A 23,381-nucleotide genomic window follows, 5' to 3' on the forward strand; every position below is an offset into this window, starting at 1 on the left:
TGACCAAAATTTGGGGTTTACAGCCTACTACCAGTGTCTGCCGCTCCAAGGTGTTCCCCGGGTTGCCTTTTCTGAGCTTTGATCTTCAGGCTCTTCTTAAGTAGTTGTTGAAAACAACACTGCATTCGGCCTACAAGTTGGGTCTGGGGTGTAGAGAGATGGTGTGTTGCACTCCAAGGTGTTCCCCAGGTTTCCTCGCCATTGCTGCGATCTTAATGCTCTCGTTTAGTAGTTGTTGGAAACTACACTGCATTAGGCCTACAAATTGGGTATGGGGTGTAGAGAGATGGTGTGTTGCACTCCAAGGTGTTCCCCAGGTTTCCTCTCCATTGCTTCGATCTTCCTGCTCTCGTTTAGTAGTTGTTGGAAACTACACTGCATTAGGCCTACAAATTGGGTATGGGGTGTAGAGAGATGGTGTGTTGCACTCCAAGGTGTTCCCCAGGTTTCCTCTCCATTGCTTCGATCTTCCTGCTCTCGTTTAGTAGTTGTTGGAAACTACAGTGCATTAGGCCTACAAATTGGGTATGGGGTGTAGAGAGACGGTGTGTTACACTCCAAGGTGTTCCCCAGGTTTCCTCTCCATTGCTTCGATCTTCCTGCTCTCGTTTAGTAGTTGTTGGAAACTACAGTGCACTATGCCTACAAATTGGGTATGGGGTGTAGAGAGATGGTGTGTTCCACTCCAAGGTGTTCCCCAGGTTTCCTCTCCATTGCTTCGATCTTCCTGCTCTCGTTTAGTAGTTGTTGGAAACTACACTGCATTAGGCCTACAAATTGGGTATGGGGTGTAGAGAGATGGTGTGTTACACTACAAGGTGTTCTCCAGGTTGCCTTTCCTGAGCTTCTATCTTCAGGCTCTCATTAAATTGTGGTTAAATGGAACAACTGCATTTGGCGTACTAGTTGGGTTGGGGCCTACTATCGGTGACTGCCACTCCTTGCTGTTCTCCTGGTTTCCTGTCCTGAAATTCCATTTTCAGGCTCTCGTTAAGTAGTTGTTAATGTTAGACTGCATTTGGCCTACTAGTTGGGTTGGGGCCTACTATCGGTGTCTGCCACTCCTTGCTGTTCTCCACTGAACAAAGCTGTGCCGCCTGTTTACTACGGTTGCCAATTTTGAACTGCATTTCGACTACTTACTGATTTGGGCCTACTCTCTGTGTCAGCCTCTCATTCCAGTTGTCCTCCACTGCAATGCCCCCTGGTTAGTCCTGTGTTACCAATTTTGAACTGCATTTAGCCAACTTTATTCTTTGGGCCTATATCTGTGTTTCCTCCTCATCCTGCCCATTGCCCAGCCAGTGATAGATGAGTCTGCTGGTACATTGACCCATAACGCTAAATTCCCCGTGCACGCTACACAGCAAGATTGTGACCCTGCTGAAAGTCAGGTTCCTCTTCCCGCATACCATACTACCTTACACGGGGACAAAGAGGAAGGTGCAGATGAAAGTGCAGGTTCCTTCATCAGGTGGGGGGAGGAATACTAGTTGGCGACGTCACTGGCACAGGGCCTCTCATAGTACGCAAAAGTGTTGCTGCCGGTGGGAGGCGCCCCCGCCGTGCAAACACACCGCTGTACTTTGAGGGGCCCTGTGCCAGTGCCAGTGCCAACGAGTGGGCCCCCCCTGCTTGCTCAGGATCACAGCACTTGCAAAGTTGAAATACTTTCCTCTCCCTGCTCCACTGCCATGACGCGTTCCAGATTTCCTGGGCCCACTAATTACTTGAACCAGCCCTACCCCCCACAACTTTAGCCAAATGACCCCCAATTTCAAATGCCTTCCAATTATTATAAGCTAAATTACAATTGACAAGCTTCAGTAAAAAGAATGGATGTTTTTGCCATTAAAATGGGAAGTGTAGGTGTTTTCCTGGCCTCCACTCACTGCCGACTATGCTCCCCCATTGACTTGCATTGGGTTTCGTGTTTCGGGCGATACCCGACTTTTCGCGATAATCAGCCGATTCCACTCGACTCGACTTCTAAGATAGTCGGGTTTTGCGAAACACGACTCGACTCTAAAAAGGTCAAGGTCGCTCAACCCTAGTGGTGATTCTGCTCATGTTATTTCTGATTGCACTAAGCGTACTAGGAGGGTCGCTAGGTCTGTTACCATCAGTACTGTACAGCCTAAATTTCTTTTATCTGTGACCCTGATGTGCTCATTGTCGTCCTTTTCTGTCATGGCATTTGTGGATTCAGGCGCTGCCCTGAACTTAATGGACTTAGAATTCACCAGGCGCTGTGGTTTTTCCTTGCAGCCTTTGCAGAGCCCTATTCCTTTGAGGGGCATTGATGCTACACCATTGGCCAAGAATAAACCTCAGTACTGGACACAGATGACCATGTACATGGCTCCAGCACATCAGGAAGATTGCCGTTTTCTGGTGTTGCATAACCTGCATGATGATGTTGTACTGGGTTTTCCATGGTTACAGGAACATAATCCGGTGCTGGATTGGAAAACTATGTCTGTGACTAGTTGGGGTTGTCAAGGGGTACATACTGACGTTCTTTTGATGTCAATTTCCTCTTCCCCCTCTTCTGAGGTCCTTGAGTTTTTGTCGGACTTCCAGGATGTATTTGATGAGCCCAAGTCCAGTTCCCTTCCTCCACATAGGGACTGTGATTGTGCTATTAACTTGATTCCAGGTTGTAAGTTCCCTAAGGGCCGACTTTTCAATCTGTCTGTGCCAGAGCATGCCGCCATGCAGAGTTATGTTAAGGAATCTTTGGAGAAGGGGCATATTCGGCCGTCTTCGTCACCATTGGGAGCGGGTTTCTTTTTTGTTGCTAAGAAGGATGGCTCCTTGTGACCCTGTATAGATTATCGTCTTCTTAATAAGATCACGGTCAAATTCCAATACCCCTTGCCTTTGCTTTCTGATTTGTTTGCTCAGATTAAGGGGGCTAGTTGGTTTACTAAGATTGACCTCCAAGGGGCATATAATCTTGTTCGTATTAAACAGGGTGACGAATGGAAAACTGGATTTAATACGCCCGAAGGCCATTTTGAATACCTTGTGATGCCATTTGGGCTCTCTAATTCTCCATCTGTGTTCCAATCTTTCATGCATGCTATTTTCCGCAATTATCTTGATAAATTCATGGTGGTATATTTGGATGATATTTTGATTTTTTCCGATGATTGGGAGTCTCATGTGAAGCAGGTCAGGATGGTATTCCAGATCCTTCATGATAATGCTTTATTTGTGAAGGGGTCTAAGTGCCTATTCGGAGTTTAGAAGGTCTCTTTTTTGGGTTTTATTTTTTCTCCCTAGTCTATGGAAATGGATCCTGTTAAGGTCCAAGCTATTCATGACTGGATTCAACCCACATCTGTGAAGAGCCTTCAAAAATTTTTGGGCTTTGCTAATTTCTATCGCCGTTTTATTGTAAACTTTTCAAGTGTGGTTAAGCCCCTTACTGATTTGATGAAGAAAGGCGCTGATGTGACGAATTGGTCCTCTGCGGCTGTTGAGGCCTTTTGGGAGCTTAAACGCCGATTTACTTCTGCCCCTGTGTTGCGTCAGCCGGATGTTTCTCTTCCTTTTCAGGTTGAGGTTGACGCTTCTGAGATTGGGGCAGGGGCCGTTTTGTCTCAGAGGGATTCTGATGGTTTTGATGAAACCGTGTGCTTTTTTTTCCAGAAAGTTTTCGCCTGCGGAACGCAATTATGATGTCGGCAATCGGGAGTTGTTGGCTATGAAGTGGGCGTTTGAGGAGTGGCGACATTGGCTTGAGGGAGCTAAGCACCGCGTTGTGGTCTTGACTGATCATAAGAATCTGATTTACATCGAGTCGGCCAAGCGGTTGAATCCTAGACAGGCTCGACGGTCCCTGTTTTTCTCCCGTTTTGATTTTGTGGTCTCGTATCTTCCGGGATCTAAGAATGTTAAGGCTGATGCCCTCTCTAGGAGTTTTTTGCCTGATTCTCCTGGAGTCCTTGAGCCAGTTGGCATTCTTAAGGAAGGGGTGATTCTTTCTGCCATCTCCCCTGATTTGCGGCGGGTGCTTCGGGAATTTCAGGCTGATAAGCCTGACCGCTGTCCATTGGGGAAGCTGTTTGTTCCTGATAGATGGACAAGTAAGGTAATTTCTGAGGTTCATTGTTCAGTGTTGGCTGGTCATCCTGGGATTTTTGGTACCAGAGATTTGGTTGGTAGGTCCTTTTGGTGGCCTTCCTTGTGGCGCGATGTGCGTGCTTTTGTGCAGTCCTGTGGGACTTGCGCCTGGGCCAAGCCTTGCTGTTCCTGCGCTAGTGGGTTGCTTTTGCCTTTGCCGGTCCCTGAGATGCATATTTCCATGGATTTTATTTTGGATCTTCCTGTTTCCCAGAGGATGTCTGTTATCTGGGTTGTTTGTGACCAGTTCTCTAAAATGGTCGATCTGGTACCTTTGCCTAAGTTGCCTTCCTCCTCAGATTTGGTTCCATTGTTTTTTCAGCATGTGGTTCGTTTGCATGACATTCTGCAGAATATTGTGTCTGACAGAGGTTCTCAGTTTGTCTCTAGGTTTTGGCGGGCCTTTTGTGCTAGGATGGGCATTGATTTGTCTTTTTCTTCGGCGTTTCATCCTCAGACTAATGGCCAAACTGAGCGAACTAATCAGACCTTGGAAACCTATTTGAGATGCTTTGTGTCTGCTGATCAGGATAATTGGGTGGCTTTCTTGCCGTTGGCCGAGTTTGCCCTTAATAATCGGGCTAGTTCGGCTACTTTGGTTTCACCTTTCTTTTGTAATTTTGGTTTTCATCCTCGTTTTTCTTCGGGGCAGGTTGAGCCTTCTGATTGTCCTGGTGTGGATTCTGTGGTGGACAGGCTGCAGCAGATTTGGACTCATGTGGTGGACAATTTGACGTTGTATCAGGAAAAGGCTCAACGTTTTGCTAATCGCCGTCGGTGTGTTGGTCCCCGGCTTCATGTGGGGGATTTGGTTTGGTTGTCTTCTCGTCATGTTCCTATGAAGGTTTCTTCTCCTAAGTTTTAAGCCTCGGTTTATTGGTCCTTATAAGATTTCTGAAATTATCAATCCGGTGTCTTTTCATTTGGCTCTTCCAGCCTCTTTTGCCATTCATAATGTTTTCCATAGATCTTTGTTGCGGAGATATGTGAAGCCCGTTGTTCCCTCGGTTGATCCTCCTGCCCCGCTGTTGGTTGAGGGAGAGTTGGAATATGAGGTTGAGAAAATTTTGGATTCTCGTTTTTCGAAGCGGAGGCTTCAGTATCTTGTCAAGTGGAAGGGTTATGGCCAGGAGGATAATTCTTGGGTTGTTGCCTCCGATGTCCATGCCGCCGATTTGGTTCGTGCTTTTCACTTGGCTCGTCCTGATCGGCCTGGGGGCTCTGATGAGGGTTCGGTGACCCCTCCTCAAGGGGGGGGGTACTGTTGTGAATTCCGCTCTTGGGCTCCCTCCGGTGGTTGTAAGTGGCACTTTTGTGAGTTCTGCTCTTGGGCTCCCTCCGGTGGTTTTAAGTGGTATGGCTGCTCCTTGGATTTAGCAGTCTGCAGCTGCTTCCACTGATTCTTTCTGCTCGGCTATTTATGCCTGGCTCTCTCTTCAGCCAGTGCCACTTGTCAATGGTTCCTGGTTGGATTCACATCTCTCTTGGATTTCCCTGATATCCTGACTAGTTCAGCAAAGTTAAGTCCTTGCTTGCTCTTTTCTCTCCACGGGTTGTGGACTTATTCGTTCTGTGCTTTCTATGTTTTTGTCCAGCTTGTTAGTATGGATTAATTCAGTTAAGCTGGAAGCTCTGGGAAGTAGATTTACCCTCCACACCTTTAGTCAGGTGTGGAGATTTTTGTAAACTCTGTGTGGATTTTTGTAGTTTTTAATACAGACCGCACAGTATTCTTTCCTGTCCTATCTATTTAGCTACACTGGCCTCCTGTGCTGCATCCTGGTTTCATTCTGTGTATGTCTTTTCCCTCTCCACTCACAGTCATTACTTGTGGGGGGCCATCTATCCTTTGGGGATTTTCTCTGAGGCAAGATAGTTTTCCTGTTTCTATCTTTAGGGGTAGTTAGTTCTCAGGCTGTGACGAGGTGCCTAGGGAGTGATAGGAGCATCCCACGGCTACTTCTAGTGTTGTGTTGAGCTTGGGGACTGCGGTCAGTCCTTCAGAGCTCCTTCAGAGCTCGTCCCATGTTGCTCCTAAACCACCAGTTCATAACACCTTCCCACAGGTGAAGTATGTCCCCAGGGCTTCCCAGTAAGGTAGATGGTAATGGTGTAGGGTGCAGTCAATAACGAGGACACAGGGTTGCAGTCTCTTTACCTCTTTACTGAAGACTTCAGGATCCTCAATCCAGAGCACGCTAAACAGGGCTATCTGAGACCAGCCTGTCCGATGGGCACATCCAGAGTTTCCCTCGCAGATGGAAATCATTGCCTACCACTAGCGCCTGTGTGTTGTAGTCCTACCCTGCTGAGCATTCGGAATAGTCCTCACAACTGCTGTTCTCGTTCGTTCGTTCTCTACAGCTCTCTCTCTCTTTAGTTCCAGATGTTACTAGTTTCTCGTCCCCCAGATATGTTATGGCTAGGATGCACCCGTATGACGGGAAGGCCTGGAGGTCTTCCGGGACCCCAGAGACGCCCCTCTCCCACTGTTGCCCCCTATGCCCGTACAAACCCCGCCCACAAACACGCACTCTCCACCCATGCACCGCCCACACTCTTCCCACCTCCCGAACTGGATGTGCAAGGAAAGAAAGGGTTTATTTTCATTCCGATATTTGTGTCTCATTGACTTGCATTGGTTTCCGGTATCAGAATCGGCGATATCCAATATTTTTTGAGTATTGGTCCAATCCAATCCGATCCGATATTTCCCGATATCGGATGGTATCGTTCAACAATAATTAGAGCCTATATTTGCACTTCAAAATCCTCAGCAGAGATAATTCTGTCTGGGTGAAGTTACAGAAACGGTTCTGGAAATTGGGTAAGACATAATCCGAAAGTAGTTGTCTCTCATGATTAGTGTTGAGCGATACCGTCCGATACTTGAAAGTATCGGTATCGGATAGTATCGGCTGATACCCGAAAAGTATCGGATATCGCCGATACCGATACCCGATACCAATACAAGTCAATGGGACACCAAGTATCGGAAGGTATCCTGATGGTTCCCAGGGTCTGAAGGAGAGGAAACTCTTCTTCAGGCCCTGGGATCCATATTAATGTGTAAAATAAAGAATTAAAATAAAAAATATTGATATAATTATCTCTCCGGAAGCCCCTGGACATCACCGCTGGTAACCGGCAGCCTTCTTTGCTTAAAATGAGCGCGTTTAGGACCTGAGAATGACGTCGCGGCTTCTGATTGGTCGCATGCTGCTCATGTGACCGCCACGCAGGGGCTGGCTGGCACTTTTCAGCCTGGGGGGCAATCACAAGGCAGTGGCCCTCGAGTTACGGTGGCCCTCCTTTTCCCTGCTAACCTCTGGCCATTGCATTAAAGCAGCAGACATAACAGGCTTTAAAAACAGGCTGGTACAGAGATATGGGAGCAGCACCGAGCTTACTACAGAGATATGGGAGCAGCACCGAGCTTACTACAGAGATATGGGAGCAGCACCGAGCTTACTACAGAGATATGGGAGCAGCACCGAGCTTACTACAGAGATATGGGAGCAGAACCGAGCTTACTACAGAGATATGGGAGCAGAACCGAGCTTAATACAGAGATATGGGAGCAGAACCGAGCTTAATACAGAGATATGGGAGCAGAACCGAGCTTACTACAGAGATATAGGAGCAGAACAGAGCTTACTACAGAGATATAGGAGCAGAACAGAGCTGACTGCAGAGATATGGGAGCAGAACAGAGCTTACTACAGAGATATAGGAGCAGAACAGAGCTGACTGCAGAGATATGGGAGCAGAATGGAGCTTACTACAGACATATGGGAGCAGAACGGAGCTTACTACAGACATATGGGCTGAGAACCAAGCTTACTTCAGAGCAGTATAATATAGTAAAATATATAGATGAATTAGAAATGGCGACACCCCCAAACTTCATCTGCATTAGTAATACATGCACAATTATAATTAGTTGTAGGCTGGGTTCACAAGAGTGAAGTTTACATTCTGTATACACACCACAGCCTCCAGCCTCGCGGAGGGTATCCTTCCTGTAAACCCAGCCTGACGGGGACAACCCCTTATAAATGGAAGTGTGCTCCTCTACCATGCAATCACTGCCAATCCTCCAACCGTAAGTGGTGAATTTCCAGAGCTAGGAAATGGGAGCTCAATATTAGAACACGTCAACTTTGGTTCCCGTCCTGCCTCAAGGAAGTATGGCAGACAGGTGTGATAAGACTATTAGAAAAACTACTGCCATACACACGGCAGTACATACTGGCAGAAGTGTGGGGGCATTAGTGCCTGTGTATGGACATGTCAGAGGCTAGAGAGAAGAAAGCTTGGTCCCTCTTAGCTTCTGGCAATGTTTCACCTCAGCTCACATTTGGGCCATACCATTGTAAAACAGGTAGACACATTTACCCACTCACCTTACTATTCATAAGGAACTGCTGTCTACCCCTTAGTTGCCCACTGTATATAGTCAGTGTGGGAATGTGGGCTACAGAACAACACAGGGCGATGACACTGCTACCTGAACCCTTCAGCTGCCCCACAATATGCAGGGAGTAAAGGTACCGTCACACTCAGTGACGCTGCAGCGATATAGACGAGCCGACCTAAACTAGATCGCTGGAGCGTCGCTGTTTAGGTCGCTGTAGAGACGTCAAACACAGCAACTCCAGAACGATGCAGGAGCGATCCAGTGATGTAATGGCGACTCACTTCTCGTTCTCGCTGGTTGTTAGCTCCATGTCAAACAGCCGGAGTGTACCGATCCAACACACATCTAGGGGCCCTATGCTTGGTGCTGGCGTCGTTGCTTTTGATGTCAAACATGACGATACACGACGACCTGGTGACAAAATAAAGTTCTGGACTTCTAGCTCCGACCAGCGATGGCACAGCGGGATCCAGATCGCTGCTGCGTGTCAAACACAGTGAGATCGCTATCCAGGACGCTGCAACGTCACGGATTGTTGTTGTTCTCTTTGCAAAGTTGCTGAGTGTGACGGTACCTTTAAACCAGTACAAAGTATGGCAGCCTCCCTGCAGAGCTGTCCAGGGCCGTACTGGGACAAAAAAGGAGCAATGCCACACAAACCCCACCAGCCCAGACTATAACACTCCCCCCACACCCGATAAGTGGATTTTCCTATACTGTGTTGTGCCCTTCAACGCTCCTCTTAAAGGCGTTATTTGAAGAGCCATGTGTGAATGCCGTCACAGTGCGCACGATTGACCGCTTCTTTAGAGCGCCGTTTCTCAGGATCATGGGGGTCCCAGCGGTCGTACCCCAGCAACTACAAAGTTCTCGCTCGGGAAAGGGGATTACTTGGTATAATCCATTTAAATGTGTTTTCCAATATATATATTTTTTATTTTCCCATAGTATTCCTGAAAATATTAAACCAATATTAACCCTCCCAAAGACCAATGTCACCTATCCGAGAACAGGACAGGAACAGGATTGGCAGGAGAAGTGGTACTGTGTATTGTATATATACAGGACAGGAGGAGTGGTACTGTACAATATATATACAGGACAGGAGGAGTGGTACTGTGCAGTGTATATATACAGAAGTGGTACTGTGCAGTGTATATATACAGCAGGAGTGGTACTGTGCGGTGTATATATAAAGTGCAGGAGGAGTGGTACTGTGCAGTATATATATATACAGGAGAAGTGGTACTGTGCAGTGTATATATGCAGCAGGAGTGGTACTGTGCAGTATATATATATATATATATACAGGAGAAGTGGTACTGTGCAGTGTATATATACAGGAGGAGTGGTACTGTGCAGTATATATACAGGACAGGAGGAGTGGTACTGTGCGGTGTATATATAAAGTGCAGGAGAAGTGGTACTGTGCAGTGTATATATACAGGAGAAGTGGTACTGTGCAGTGTATATATACAGCAGGAGTGGTACTGTGCAGTGTATATATACAGGACAGGAGGAGTGGTACTGTGCAGTGTATATATACAGGACAGGAGGAGTGGTACTGTGCAGTGTATATATACAGTACAGGAGGAGTGGTACTGTGCAGTGTATATATACAGGACAGGAGGAGTGGTACTGTGCGGTGTATATATAAAGTGCAGGAGGAGTGGTACTGTGCAGTGTATATATACAGGACAGGAGGAGTGGTACTGTGCAGTGTATACAGCAGGAGTGGTACTGTGCAGTGTATATATATAGGAGAGGAGGAGTGGTACTGTGCAGTGTATATATATAGGACAGGAGGAGTGGTACTGTGCAGTGTATATATACAGGAGGAGTGGTACTGTGCAGTGTATATATACAGGACAGGAGGAGTGGTACTGTGCAGTGTATATATACAGGACAGAAGTGAAACTGTGCAGTGTATATATACAGGACAGGAGGAGTGGTACTGTGCAGTGTATACAGGTCCTTCTCAAAAAATTAGCATATAGTGTTAAATTTCATTATTTACCATAATGTAATGATTACAATTAAACTTTCATATATTATAGATTCATTATCCACCAACTGAAATTTGTCAGGTCTTTTATTGTTTTAATACTGATGATTTTGGCATACAACTCCTGATAACCCAAAAAACCTGTCTCAATAAATTAGCATATTTCACCCATCCAATCAAATAAAAGTGTTTTTTAATAACAAACAAAAAAACCATCAAATAATAATGTTCAGTTATGCACTCAATACTTGGTCGGGAATCCTTTGGCAGAAATGACTGCTTCAATGCGGCGTGGCATGGAGGCAATCAGCCTGTGACACTGCTGAGATGTTATGGAGGCCCAGGATGCTTCAATAGCGGCCTTAAGCTCAACCAGAGTGTTGGGTCTTGCGTCTCTCAACTTTCTCTTCACAATATCCCACAGATTCTCTATGGGGTTCAGGTCAGGAGAGTTGGCAGGCCAATTGAGCACAGTAATACCATGGTCAGTAAACCATTTACCAGTGGTTTTGGCACTGTGAGCAGGTGCCAGGTCGTGCTGAAAAAATGAAATCTTCATCACCATAAAGCATTGACCCTGCCCTTGATGAAACACAGTGGACCAACACCAGCAGCTGACATGGCACCCCACACCATCACTGACTGTGGGTACTTGACACTGGACTTCAGGCATTTTGGCATTTCCTTCTCCCCAGTCTTCCTCCAGACTCTGGCACCTTGATTTCTGAATGACATGCAAAATTTGCTTTCATCAGAAAAAAGTACTTGGGACCACTTAGCAACAGTCCAGTGCTGCTTCTCTGTAGCCCAGGTCAGGCGCTTCTGCCGCTGTTTATGGTTCAAAAGTGGCTTTACCTGGGGAATGCGGCACCTGTAGCCCATTTCCTGCACACGCCTGTGCACGGTGGCTCTGGATGTTTCCACACTAGACTCAGTCCACTGCTTCCTCAGGTTCCCCAAGGTCTGGAATTGGTCCTTCTCCACAATCTTCCTCAGGGTCCGGTCTCCTCTTCTCCTTGTACAGCGTTTTCTGCCACATTGTTTCCTTCCAACAGACTTACCATTGAGGTGCCTTGATACAGCACTCTGGGAACAGCCTATTTGTTGAGAAATTTCTTTCTGGGTCTTACCCTCTTGCTTGAGGGTGTCAATGATGGCCTTCTTGACATCTGTCAGGTCGCTAGTCTTACCCATGATGGGGGTTTTGAGTAATGAACCCGGCAGGGAGTTTATATAAGCCTCAGGTATCTTTTGCATGTGTTTAGAGTTAATTAGTTGATTCAGAAGATTAGGGTAATAGGTCGTTTAGAGAACCTTTTCTTGATATGCTAATTTATTGAGACAGGTTTTTTGGGTAATCAGGAGTTGTATGCCAAAATCATCAGTATTAAAACAATAAAAGACCTGACAAATTTCAGTTGGTGGATAATGAATCTATAATATATGAAAGTTTAATTGTAATCATTACATTATGGTAAATAATGAAATTTAACACTATATGCTAATTTTTTGAGAAGGACCTGTATATACAGGACAGGAGGAGTGGTACTGTGCAGTGTATATATACATGACAGAAGTGATACTGTGCAGTGTATATATACAGGACAGGAGGAGTGGTACTATGCAGTGTATATATACAGGACAGAAGTGATACTGTGCAGTGAATATATACAGGACAGGAGGAGTGGTACTGTGCGGTGTACATACACAGATACTTAGATTTACACCACGCAGGATATATATATATATATATATATATATATATATATATATAGCAGCACCAAATATTTAAGGGCTTGTCCACTACTAGGACAACTCCTAAATGTTCGGCCCCGATAAATTAACAAAACCTATACTCACCTGCCGTGCCAGCGCCGTTCCCACAGTGGCTGTGATGTGGTGTTGTGACACGTGATGCCCGGCATCAATCAGTGCTGGTGTCACTGTCTCAATCTTCGCACAAACTGAACATGAAGAGGACGTCCGGAATCAAGCAGCTCATCCTGCACGTCCTCTTCATGTTCAGTTTGTCTGAAGGCGAAGACAGTGACACCAGCACTGATTGGTTCCGGGCATCACGTGTCACAACACCACATCACAGCCACTGTGGGAACAGCGCTGGCACGGCAGGTGAGTATAGGTTTTATTAATTTATCGCGGCCGAACATTCAGTTTAAGACGAGGTTGTCCTAGTGGGAGACAATCCCTTTAAGCAGTGGACTCTTTATTAGCCCATATTCTCAGCCATATTCTCGGAGTCCACTGCACACACACAGGGAACCGTGGAATTACCGGGGCTCTGGCCTGTCACAAAATGGCAGCGCCGGACACCCATTCAGCACTGCTTGGCACCAGAGACACCCGCAGCACCGGCCAGCAACCGCCAGGCACCCAGAGACACCCGGCAGCAGCACCAGACATGCACCAGCACAAGACCCCCCACACCATCACACCGCACATCAAAGCCCTCCTCATCCTGGCCTGCAGCATCACCACACTCCTGCCTCCTCCAGCAACGACCCTGAGACCCCCCTCACTGCACCCACAACCCCCGGTAAGCAATAAGACACATGGATTGTAAGAAGCACCACCATTTTATTAAAAAAAAATGTTTTCTTATTTTTCTCCTCAAAATTTAGGGTGCGTCTTATAACCTGGAGCGTCTTATAATCCAAAAAAATAAGTGTGTGTACAATATATATATATATATAATATAAAATATATATATATATATATATATACATATATATACATACACACACACACACACACACATACATAGACACACACACATACATAGACACACACACATAGACACACATATATATATATATATATATATATACATAGTCACACATGCATACACGAACACACACACAGACACACACAAACATATATATGTATATATATACAAACACATACATACATAGACACACATACATGCGCACACACACATACTGTATATATACACAAACACACATGCACACACACACACTATATATATATATATATATATATATATATATATACACATACAGTACATACATAAGCACACAGACACACATACATACACACACACACACTCACTCACACATTATATAGGTGGAACTGCGACTGCGGTACGTACATTATATAGGTGATACCACTGTGTGTAATATACTGTGACCGCTATTACACTGTGGCTGACCTGCATGGACTATACATAGCGGTCGCAGTACATTACACACAATGGTTTATAGAAAAGATGTAGCGGCGCTAGTGAAAAAGCATAAAAAAGCCGCAAGTAAATCCCTTACCACATAGGGGGAAAAAAGTACAATGTAATTGCATTCTTATTACACACAATGGTATCACCTATATAATGAATGTACCACAGTTTCACCTATATAATGTATAGACTGCTGTACATACATTATATAGGTGATACTGCTGCTGCGGTATATAATCGCAGTATCACTTATATATTGTACAGGTCCTTCTCAAAAAATTAGCATATAGTGTTAAATTTCATTATTTACCATAATGTAATGATTACAATTAAACTTTCATATATTATAGATTCATTATCCACCAACTGAAATTTGTCAGGTCTTTTATTGTTTTAATACTGATGATTTTGGCATACAACTCCTGATTACCCAAAAAACCTGTCTCAATAAATTAGCATATCAAGAAAAGGTTCTCTAAACGACCTATTACCCTAATCTTCTGAATCAACTAATTAACTCTAAACACATGCAAAAGATACCTGAGGCTTATATAAACTCCCTGCCGGGTTCATTACTCAAAACCCCCATCATGGGTAAGACAAGCGACCTGACAGATGTCAAGAAGGCCATCATTGACACCCTCAAGCAAGAGGGTAAAGGTACCGTCACACTAGACGATTTTACAACGAGAACGACAACGATCCGACCAAAATAAGATCGCTGGAACGTCGCTGTTTAGGTCGCTGCAGAGATGCCAAACACACCAACCTACGAACGATGCTGGAGCGATACAGTGACGTAACAGCGACTCACAGATCGTCCTCGCTAGTCGTTTGCTCAGTGTCACACAGCAAGAGTGTAACGATCTAACGATGCAGACGTAGCCAGATAGGTGTGTTTTATGCACAGGGAGACACCCAGGATGTGACGTTACGGCGTCCCGGAATATAAACCGCAACTCTACAGCGATTGATTCATATTGTTGGAGCGCTGTGTCTTCACGGTCTTCTGCCTTTCCAGCGTCCTGTTCGGAACGATCCTTCGCCAGCTACGATCCTCTTCTCCCGTGGACGTTCTGTCTAGAACGTATTCTACTGCAGGCGTCTTCATCGTTTCTTTTCTTGCTCATCAACGGTATGAAATGTCTTTCAGTTGTTTGTTTCTTTTGTGTATAGTTATGGCTATTCAATAATGTTTATCTATGTATATGGTGTAATGATGGATAAAACACCTCCGGCAGCCATCTTGTGCATCTGGCAAGCAGACGCACAAGATGGAGGCATTACTATGCGGTTTGCAAACTCAGTTGCGCTGTCTGCCAATTTTGCACACACCATATGGAAAGGTAAACTAGCTGTCTGCCAATTTTGCACACACTATATGGAAAGGTTAACTAATTCTCTTGTGTCTGCCTTGGCTGGCCCTGGCGTGCTCCGCTAGTAAATAAAACAGCACACAACTTAAAGGAACGAAATTTTTTTTTTTTTAGAAACTGAACTGATTTTTTTTTTTTTTCAACAAAACACTAACATCTGTCAAGAAAAACAGAAAAAAAAACATTTTTAATGCCCGCGCGCCAAAAGGTGTCGCAGCGTGCGTCCATGTTGCTGCACTTGATGCTGCAGCAGCACTACTGTGTGCTCCAAGAGCGCTACTGTCCGCTCCAGTCCCTCTTGTTTGGCCAGCAGCTCTCTCACAGTGTCCGGTTCTGTAGATAGAAGATAGAATAAAAGTCATTTTTTTTTGTCCTGTCCCAGAGGTCTTTTTTTTTTTTTGGTTGCATTTTATTAGTCGCTGTCAAATGTGACATCCCACCGATAACCCCTCCCACTGTCTGTATACTTACGGAGAAGGGACGCCTGTTGTCCATCACTGGAGCTGCTGACCACCCATCCCCTGTCTCGGGCCAGAGTTCCCGGAGCTAAAAGGAATCAAAATCATATCTGTTTAACAATTGAACTCGCTGTGGGGAACCGCTCGCAGTTTATCGTCACTTACGAATGCTCGCCTCTGGGGAGAATGATGCCGAGCCGGGGGAGGAAGATGGGTAGCGGAAGGGCGGAGTAGTGGCCTGTGGTGGGGTTACTGCATCTGTAATGTATACAATATTTCAGCTCACCTCTTATGTCCCATATGCCGTTATAATTTTGAAATGAATGATGGATAACTTACGTGACGGTCCAGCTTGTGGGCTGCTGCTGCTGCTGCTGGAAGATGTGGGGGAGGATAGTATCCTCTGTAGCCGGCGGCGTCTCTCTACACAAAAATAAAAGAAACACCATGTTTAGACAACAAAAGTACAGAGCTGTAGACATCACAATAAAACTAGACAATATTGACAGCAAAAGTTAGGAGCCTGAAATGAATGATGGATAACTTACGTGACGGTCCAGCTTGTGGGCTGCTGCTGGCCGCTGTGGTGGAGGTCAGTGCCCTCTGGTGCCGGCGGCGTCTTTCTACACAAAAATATAAAAAAAAGAAATCGCCATGTTTAGACAACAAAAGTACAGAGCTGTAGACATCACAATAAAACTAGACAACATTGACAGCAAAAGTTAGGAGCCTGAAATGAATGATGGATAACTTACGTGACGGTCCAGCTTGTGGGCTGCTGCTGGCCGCTGTGGTGGAGGTCAGTGCCCTCTGGTGCCGGCGGCGTCTTTCTACACAAAAATATAAAAAAAAGAAATCGCCATGTTTAGACAACAAAAGTACAGAGCTGTAGACATCACAATAAAACTAGACAACATTGACAGCAAAAGTTAGGAGCCTATCGAAATTCGGCAGCATCTGTAATGTATTCTATATTTCTGCTCCCCTGTAAAGTCCCATATGCAGTTATAAAATTGAAATGAATGATGGATAACTTACGTGACGGTCCAGGCTGTGGCCTGCTGCTGGCCGCTGTGGTGGAGGCCAGTGCCCTCTGGTGCCGGCGGCGTCTCTCTACACAAAAAAATTAAAAAAAAGAAATCGCCATGTTTAGACAACAAAAGTACAGAGCTGTAGAAAAAAAAAAAAAAAAAGAGGCCATTTGCGGGAAGGAGTAAAAATCAATTTTGACAAGCTAAATGTAATTACATATATAGAACATAGGAAGCACCTCACGGCAGTGCACGTCTCCTGTTTCCCCCTACTGGCAGTGCGAGCAGGGTTGCCAACCTCCACGTAATGATTTCAGGACAATCGGGATTACAATTGCGGACATCCGTATAAATTAAATATGGGGGGTGGAGATTATGGAATTCATGACCTGACCAATTTTTACGCGACAACGCATTTTTGCGCTTGGACATTATAGAAATTTGAAAAGAAAATATTAAATTTTTGTCCTCGTAAGTCCCGGACAAGTTGGCAACCACGGGCACGAGTCTCCCATTTCCCCCCGCTCGGTACCGTGCGTCTTCCAATTCCACCATTCTGATACTTGCCTTGCTTTGCCTCCGCTCGCAAGTGTGCCAGATGGAGTGGCTGCTTATAGCGCAGGTCGGCCCACTTCTTGCGCAGTTGCAGCGCACTGCGCCGGATGCTAAACCTCCTCTCCATCATTTCTGCAATGCGGCCCAGCACTGCATTCTTGTGCAAATTTGGGTGGGCAGGCCGGCTCCTCCGTCCCTCATAGTCGAGGGCATCCATCTTGTCCACAAAAAAACGCACCTCGGCCTGCCCCAGAGGAGCACAGCGCTGTCTCGCCGCCATTTTCTAAAGATAGACGCTGTACGGCACCGCCTAACCACGCCCAGAGGAGGTCCTAGCTGCGGCGCGATCGGCATCGCTATAGCGTCTCTGATTATGCACAGCGTCGCGTTTGTGACGCCGGCTCCAGACATCCTTTTTTTTTTGGCGTTCCCGTTACCAAGTCACAGCGTTTATTGTCTTGCTTTCAGTTTTGTAGTAGCTTGTATCGTAATTTTGGGATGTTAATGAGGTGCGGCTGTAGTGTTAAACGCTGCTTATTACACATGTAAATATAAATTTCCATTAAATCCTATGTTCACATTTCTGTAGAACAGGGCAGCGTCTGAGATGCAACGCTGAACAGATATGTGAGCACATGCCCAACGCCGCTTTTTGTGACCCATGCATTAACTTTTCCATGGTTTTAGGGTCAGAAAAAAAAACATCATGCATCGTCCTCTGTGTCCTGACGCATGATTCACAAAACGATAGGGCAACACATGTTATTTCAGGCCCCTAGGTAAAATATAGTGGCACATGCATTGCCGTGGCTGCACCAAACAAAACGCTAATGTGAACTTTGCCTTCTAACCAAAAAAAAAAAAAAAAAGATGTGTGAACACTATTTAACAGTATTGGTTGTCTTGTGTCACTTTAGCAAATCATATGTAATAATTATTTTTTATTGTGCTTTTTCAGGTTGCCATGTCTCTTTCGGATGTACCTGCGATTGTAGCGGCTGCATTGCTGTTAGAAGCTCAGAACCAGCTGGAGGCTGAAGCGCGAAACAATCGTGCAAAGCGACAGCGCCGCATGTGGACCAGACAGTGGCTGCAGAAGAGGAATCAATTGTCCCACATGGGCCTAATCAGGGAACTGAAGGAGAACAACCCGCATGATTTCAAGAACTACCTGAGAATGTCCGAGGATTCATTTAATTTCCTACTTGAAGCTGTGGAACCTTATATTAGGCGGCAAAATACAAGGATGCGAGCTGCTGTCCCTGTGGATGAGAGACTGGCTGTTACGCTCCGGTTCCTGGCGACTGGAAGGTCTATGCAAGACTTGCATTACTGCGCTGCGATTTCCCGAACCCTACTCAGCGTCATAATTCCGGAGACATGTAAAGCAATTATCTCTGCTTTACACCAAAATTACATGCCTTTCCCGGAGACCCCGGATGATTGGAAAGAGATTTCAAGGGGATTTCATGAGCAATGGCAGTTCCCTAATTGCGGGGGTGCCTTGGATGGGAAACATGTCCGCATCACCCAACCACCACACTCCGGCTCCTTTTATTATAACTATAAGGGTTATTTCAGCGTAATTCTGATGGCCCTCGTTAATGCGAACTACGAATTTGTAAGTGTGTCTGTAGGGATTAACGGGAGATTATCTGATGGCGGAGTTTTGGAGCTAACCGATTTTGGGGACCGCTTGAAAGAAAACAAACTGGCCTTGCCTCCCAACAGTGACACTACTGAAAACATGAACTTTGTGTTTGTCGGAGATGAGGCGTTCCCACTGCATCCCAACCTTTTGAAGCCATTCTCCCAGAAAACTCTGACACCTGAGCGGCGCATATTTAATTACCGGCTTTCGAGAGCTAGACGCGTTGTGGAGAATGCGTTTGGAATCATGGCAAACCGATTTCGTGTTTTCCACACTGCAATGAACATGAAACTATCGTCTATAGACTCTGTGGTTCTTGCTTGTTGCGTCCTCCACAACTTTTTGCGCCGCCGTGATGCCACTGCATACAGCCCTCCACAGTATGTAGACTCTGTTGACCCTGCAAACGGGGATATAACCCAGGGAGAATGGCGTCTAGATGAGCACAGGGTTTCTGGCCTGGAAAGTCTGGGATCCGGAAGGAACAATGATGACGCGACAAATTGCAGGGAAAAATACTGTGACTTTTTCAATGGTCCAGGGGCTGTCTCATGGCAGCACCAACAATTGTAGCGCAACTGTAGGCATATCTTTTACCATTTATTATGGATTACATTTGTTTTTGTTCATCCGCTCTCGTGTACCATTCTTTTTAGAACCCAACCAATTTCTTTGTCAAGTAACAATGTCAACATAACGATATATTGATTTATGTACATTGTCTTGTTCTTTTTATTCCATTCCAATTAAAATATTGAACTATGAAAATACTCTACTTCTGTATCAAACATATGAACCATGGGAATCAACAACCTCTTCTGCCCTAGCGCTTTCATGATGTGTGTGTGTGTGTGTATGTATATATATATATATATATATATACATACATATATACAAAATAGGAAAAAGAAGGCAGCACTCATAAAGTTTCATGTGAAAAAAATATGGAGATTTAATCGACCCACATCACTGCGCGACGTTTCAGCTCACTGAACCTTTTTCAAGGCTCGAAAAAGGCTCAGGGAGCCGAAACGTCGCGCAGTGATGTGGGTCGATTAAATCTCCATATTTTTTTCACATGAAACTTTGGGAGTGCTGCCTTCTTTTTCCTATTTTGTATATATGTTGGATAAATGCTTGGACCATTCTATCCAGGGGGCTAGGCACCCTCTATTGGTGAGCATTGTGCTGTTCTATATATATATATATATATATATATATATATATATATAATCTATCCCGATTATAATGCATTTGGTATTGTACAGTATGCATGTCCACTTTGCATATTGCCCACCCACATAGTATTTTGCCCATCCAGAGAGCCACGTAGTATGGAGACAAATTTGAAAAATATATATATTTTATTTGTTTTCACATGACATTTTCATGTGGCACAAGGATTAATTACCGGGCGTCAGGCCAATGACTGCAGGGCAGTAGGCAGAGTGGATTATGGACGTTATAAAACTGAAGTCTCTAGTGTTTTCAAGACAAGATCCCTACAAATTTTGATAGTAGGTGCCCATCTCGCTGTACCGGTCCGTGGACGTAGGAGGTCCTTGTGAAAAGTCTGCAAAAGAAGGAGGTGCAGGTGGTGTCCAGAACTGAGAATGATGTGGGCCTGGTCTGCGGACAGGAGTGCTGTGCATGGGCTCCTGTGGTGGTCCCAAATAAAACTGGCTACTGGGCTGACGCTCGGTGATGTTCAACATAGATGTGTCGCTCAGTTTTCCAGCGGCTGCCGCGTTCAGAACGTCAAACATCAATCGCTCCGCGTGAGATCGTTGGGTAACGTCCAATTTTTTTAACCGTTCCTCAACCAAGGTTGGGAATGCGGAGAGCTGGGTTGCCGCATGCTTGGACAAGATGTTGTTAGCCATTGCCAGGAGATCCACAGGTGTCCCCGCTGTCGACTTTCTTTTGCGAGATGGCCGCTGTGGACGTCTCTGATCCTCGAGACACGGGCTTCTGGAGGACTGATGGGACTGGACATCGTTCCCTTCTGGTCTTTCCCGCTGTTGAAGAGGCACCTGCGATTCAAGCAAAAAGAAAAAAAAATTAAAAGTCAATAACATACAAACAACTCAGCCTACAGCCCCACCTCTCCAACACCTCTATTCCTGTTCATGGGAAGCTATGAGGAACTAGGTAGCAAACCACAGGGGTTACAGAGCTTTCAGAGCTGGGCTGAACTACATTGGGCAGCAATACTGTACGTACAAATGTGCGGAAGACACAATATGTTAATGTATTTATCTTTATGTTATAGACTTTGGAAATTATTAAAAATGCATTTAAAGGAGGGGGGAGTACTGTTTGGACATACTTCTCAGAACAGGAAGTGACAACTGTTATTAACAGGGGGATTAAACATGAAAAATGTGAATCATTATTATTGGAAACCATGCAGTCTCATAAACCTACAAGACACACGGCATGCTACTAGAAGGGAAGCTAGGGGGTACTTACATGCTCGTCCGGAGACTCGGGCAGGTTCTCTTCAGGCGATGGTGCACATATGCTTGTGACAGTCTGGCACGGACGAGGAATTTCCTGGTCCCGAGTGAACGCCAGCAGGTCATAGTACCACAACTTGGGCACATAGACGTCGTCAGTTCCGGCCCCAGACTTCAGCGACTTTTCCACCTTGTTCAACTCTTTTTTGTAGACTGTGCGGAGAGCCTGGATTTTTTTACGCACAATGTGTTCATCCACCGTCTCAGTGGGATGATGCTCCTTGTAGATGGCCACCAGCTTCTCATACGCATCTTTCTTTTTGTAGCGGTTGCTGTAATCCGCCGACTTTATCTTCCACAAGCAGGGCAGGGAGCGGTACATCTCTATGAGTGCCCGAACACAGTCTTGTTCATTGGCAGACATCTAAAAAAAAAATAAAAAAATGAAGCAACATCAAGCAAGAAAGTTGTGGCCCCTGTGCCTTTCCTAATGTGAGCAGCCTTCTCTTGTATGGGATGGGCCGTGCGCTCTTTCCTTTTGGTAGCCACCATTTTAGGGATGGAATGGTTCGTATGCTTTTTTTATATTATTAATAACAATTTTGGGGCTTGAAAATGGCAGATTAAAAAAAAAAAAAAAAAATTACCATGAAAGATTTAATAAGAACGCTGATGAGTTCAAAATCTCCAACCAGGTCGCTCACAAGAAGCTAGAGAACGATGTAAAGGTCTCGATTTACAACCACGACGCTCACGAGATGTTAAATCAATACGGAGCAGAATTCCAGATTTCAAAACAAGACGCTCACGAGAGGTTATAAAACAAAGACGCTGCAAAGATCTTGATTTCCAACCAGAACGCTTACGAGATGGAGAATGAACACGATGCAGAGTTGTGGATTTCCAACCTATTGCAAGATGCTCGTAGTTGAAATACGCACAAGTGATTGAACAGTTGACTCAAGCTTTTTATATCGGAACCTTGCTATAGAACCTACCTATAGATGATCCCGCTGTGGCCTATCACAGTTCACAGGGAGACATCACACCCACTCCATTGTATAACGTTATGGCGTCACCATTTTTTTTTTATTAAATAAAGTAAAAGCCTTTTTTTGTAATGGCTGTTGTAATCCCCATGTAGGCTGTGGCGACAGATGGCATCTCCTTTTGTAAAGTCATGTTATGGCGTCACCTTTTTTAATGTCATTATGTCCTCCCCTTTGTCATTGTAATGTATTATAAAGACCCCCTTTATTTATAATGTAGACACCACATCACAGACTATTGCGACACAATGGCATCTCCTTTGTAAAGTCATGTCCTGAGGTCACTTTTTAATGTTATAATGTAATGTAAAGGCGTCTCCTTTTGTAATTGTTATGTATTGTAAAGACCTCCTTTATGGAATGTACACACCACCTCCCAGGCTTTATCAGGACAGAGGGAGTCACCTTTTGTAATAGCGTATCCTTTTTTTTATTTTAGGTAATACTTTATCACTTGGCGGTCCCCTATCCTTTGTAATTGCATATTTTATTGTATTAATCAGGCGATATGTATTGGACCTAGGCTATCATAGTATGGGAAGTTTATGTGATCGTGGTAAATTGATATTTTCCAAGAAAACGTTTAAAATTTAAATCTATTACGGGCGTCACTGCAATGTATTGTAAAGGCGTCTCCTTTTTAATGTACAACGCCTACCTGGCTAGAGCAAGACGCTGCGACGGCCCCTATGATCGTTGCTGGCGTCGTTGCTTTTGGTGTCAAACACAACGATACACGCCAATCGAACGACAAAATAAAGTTCTGAACTTTCAGCGCCGACTAGCGACATCACAGCGGGATCCAGATCGCTGCTGCGTGTCAAACACAACGATATCGCTAACGAGGACGCTGTTACGTCACAGATCGTTGTCGTTCTCGTTGTAAAATCGTCTAGTGTGACGGTACCTTTTGACCCAGAAAGAAATTTCTCAACAAATAGGCTGTTCCCAGAGTGCTGTATCAAGGCACCTCAATGGTAAGTCTGTTGGAAGGAAACAATGTGGCAGAAAACGCTGTACAAGGAGAAGAGGAGACCG

The 23,381-nt window shown here is 45.1% G+C and overlaps 2 protein-coding genes and 1 long non-coding RNA gene across 3 annotated transcripts; 1 reads left to right on the forward strand and 2 right to left on the reverse strand.

Moving 5' to 3' along the window:
* Positions 1-14,498: 14,498 nt before the first annotated feature.
* On the forward strand, positions 14,499-19,603 carry LOC138664922 (uncharacterized). Its single transcript, XM_069751963.1, has 2 exons — positions 14,499-14,899; positions 18,143-19,603. The coding sequence occupies exon 2, from the start codon at positions 18,149-18,151 to the stop codon at positions 19,406-19,408; it is 1,260 nt and encodes a 419-aa protein (XP_069608064.1). The 5' UTR covers positions 14,499-14,899; positions 18,143-18,148; the 3' UTR covers positions 19,409-19,603.
* LOC138667585 (uncharacterized) lies at positions 15,437-16,295 on the reverse strand. Its single transcript, XR_011318838.1, has 3 exons — positions 15,938-16,295; positions 15,764-15,856; positions 15,437-15,686 (listed from the first exon to the last, which is right to left on the reverse strand). It is a non-coding gene; the product is annotated as an uncharacterized lncRNA (long non-coding RNA).
* A 583-nt stretch (positions 19,604-20,186) lies between the features above and the next one.
* Positions 20,187-22,111, reverse strand: LOC138664923 (uncharacterized). The gene is made up of 2 exons (XM_069751964.1): positions 21,308-22,111; positions 20,187-20,868 (listed from the first exon to the last, which is right to left on the reverse strand). The coding sequence occupies exons 1-2, from the start codon at positions 21,716-21,718 to the stop codon at positions 20,338-20,340; spliced, it is 942 nt and encodes a 313-aa protein (XP_069608065.1). The 5' UTR covers positions 21,719-22,111; the 3' UTR covers positions 20,187-20,337.
* Between the last annotated feature and the right edge of the window lie 1,270 nt (positions 22,112-23,381).

This window comes from Ranitomeya imitator, chromosome 2 (genome assembly GCF_032444005.1).
Source record: "Ranitomeya imitator isolate aRanImi1 chromosome 2, aRanImi1.pri, whole genome shotgun sequence".
NCBI classification, from domain to species: Eukaryota; Metazoa; Chordata; class Amphibia; order Anura; family Dendrobatidae; genus Ranitomeya; species Ranitomeya imitator.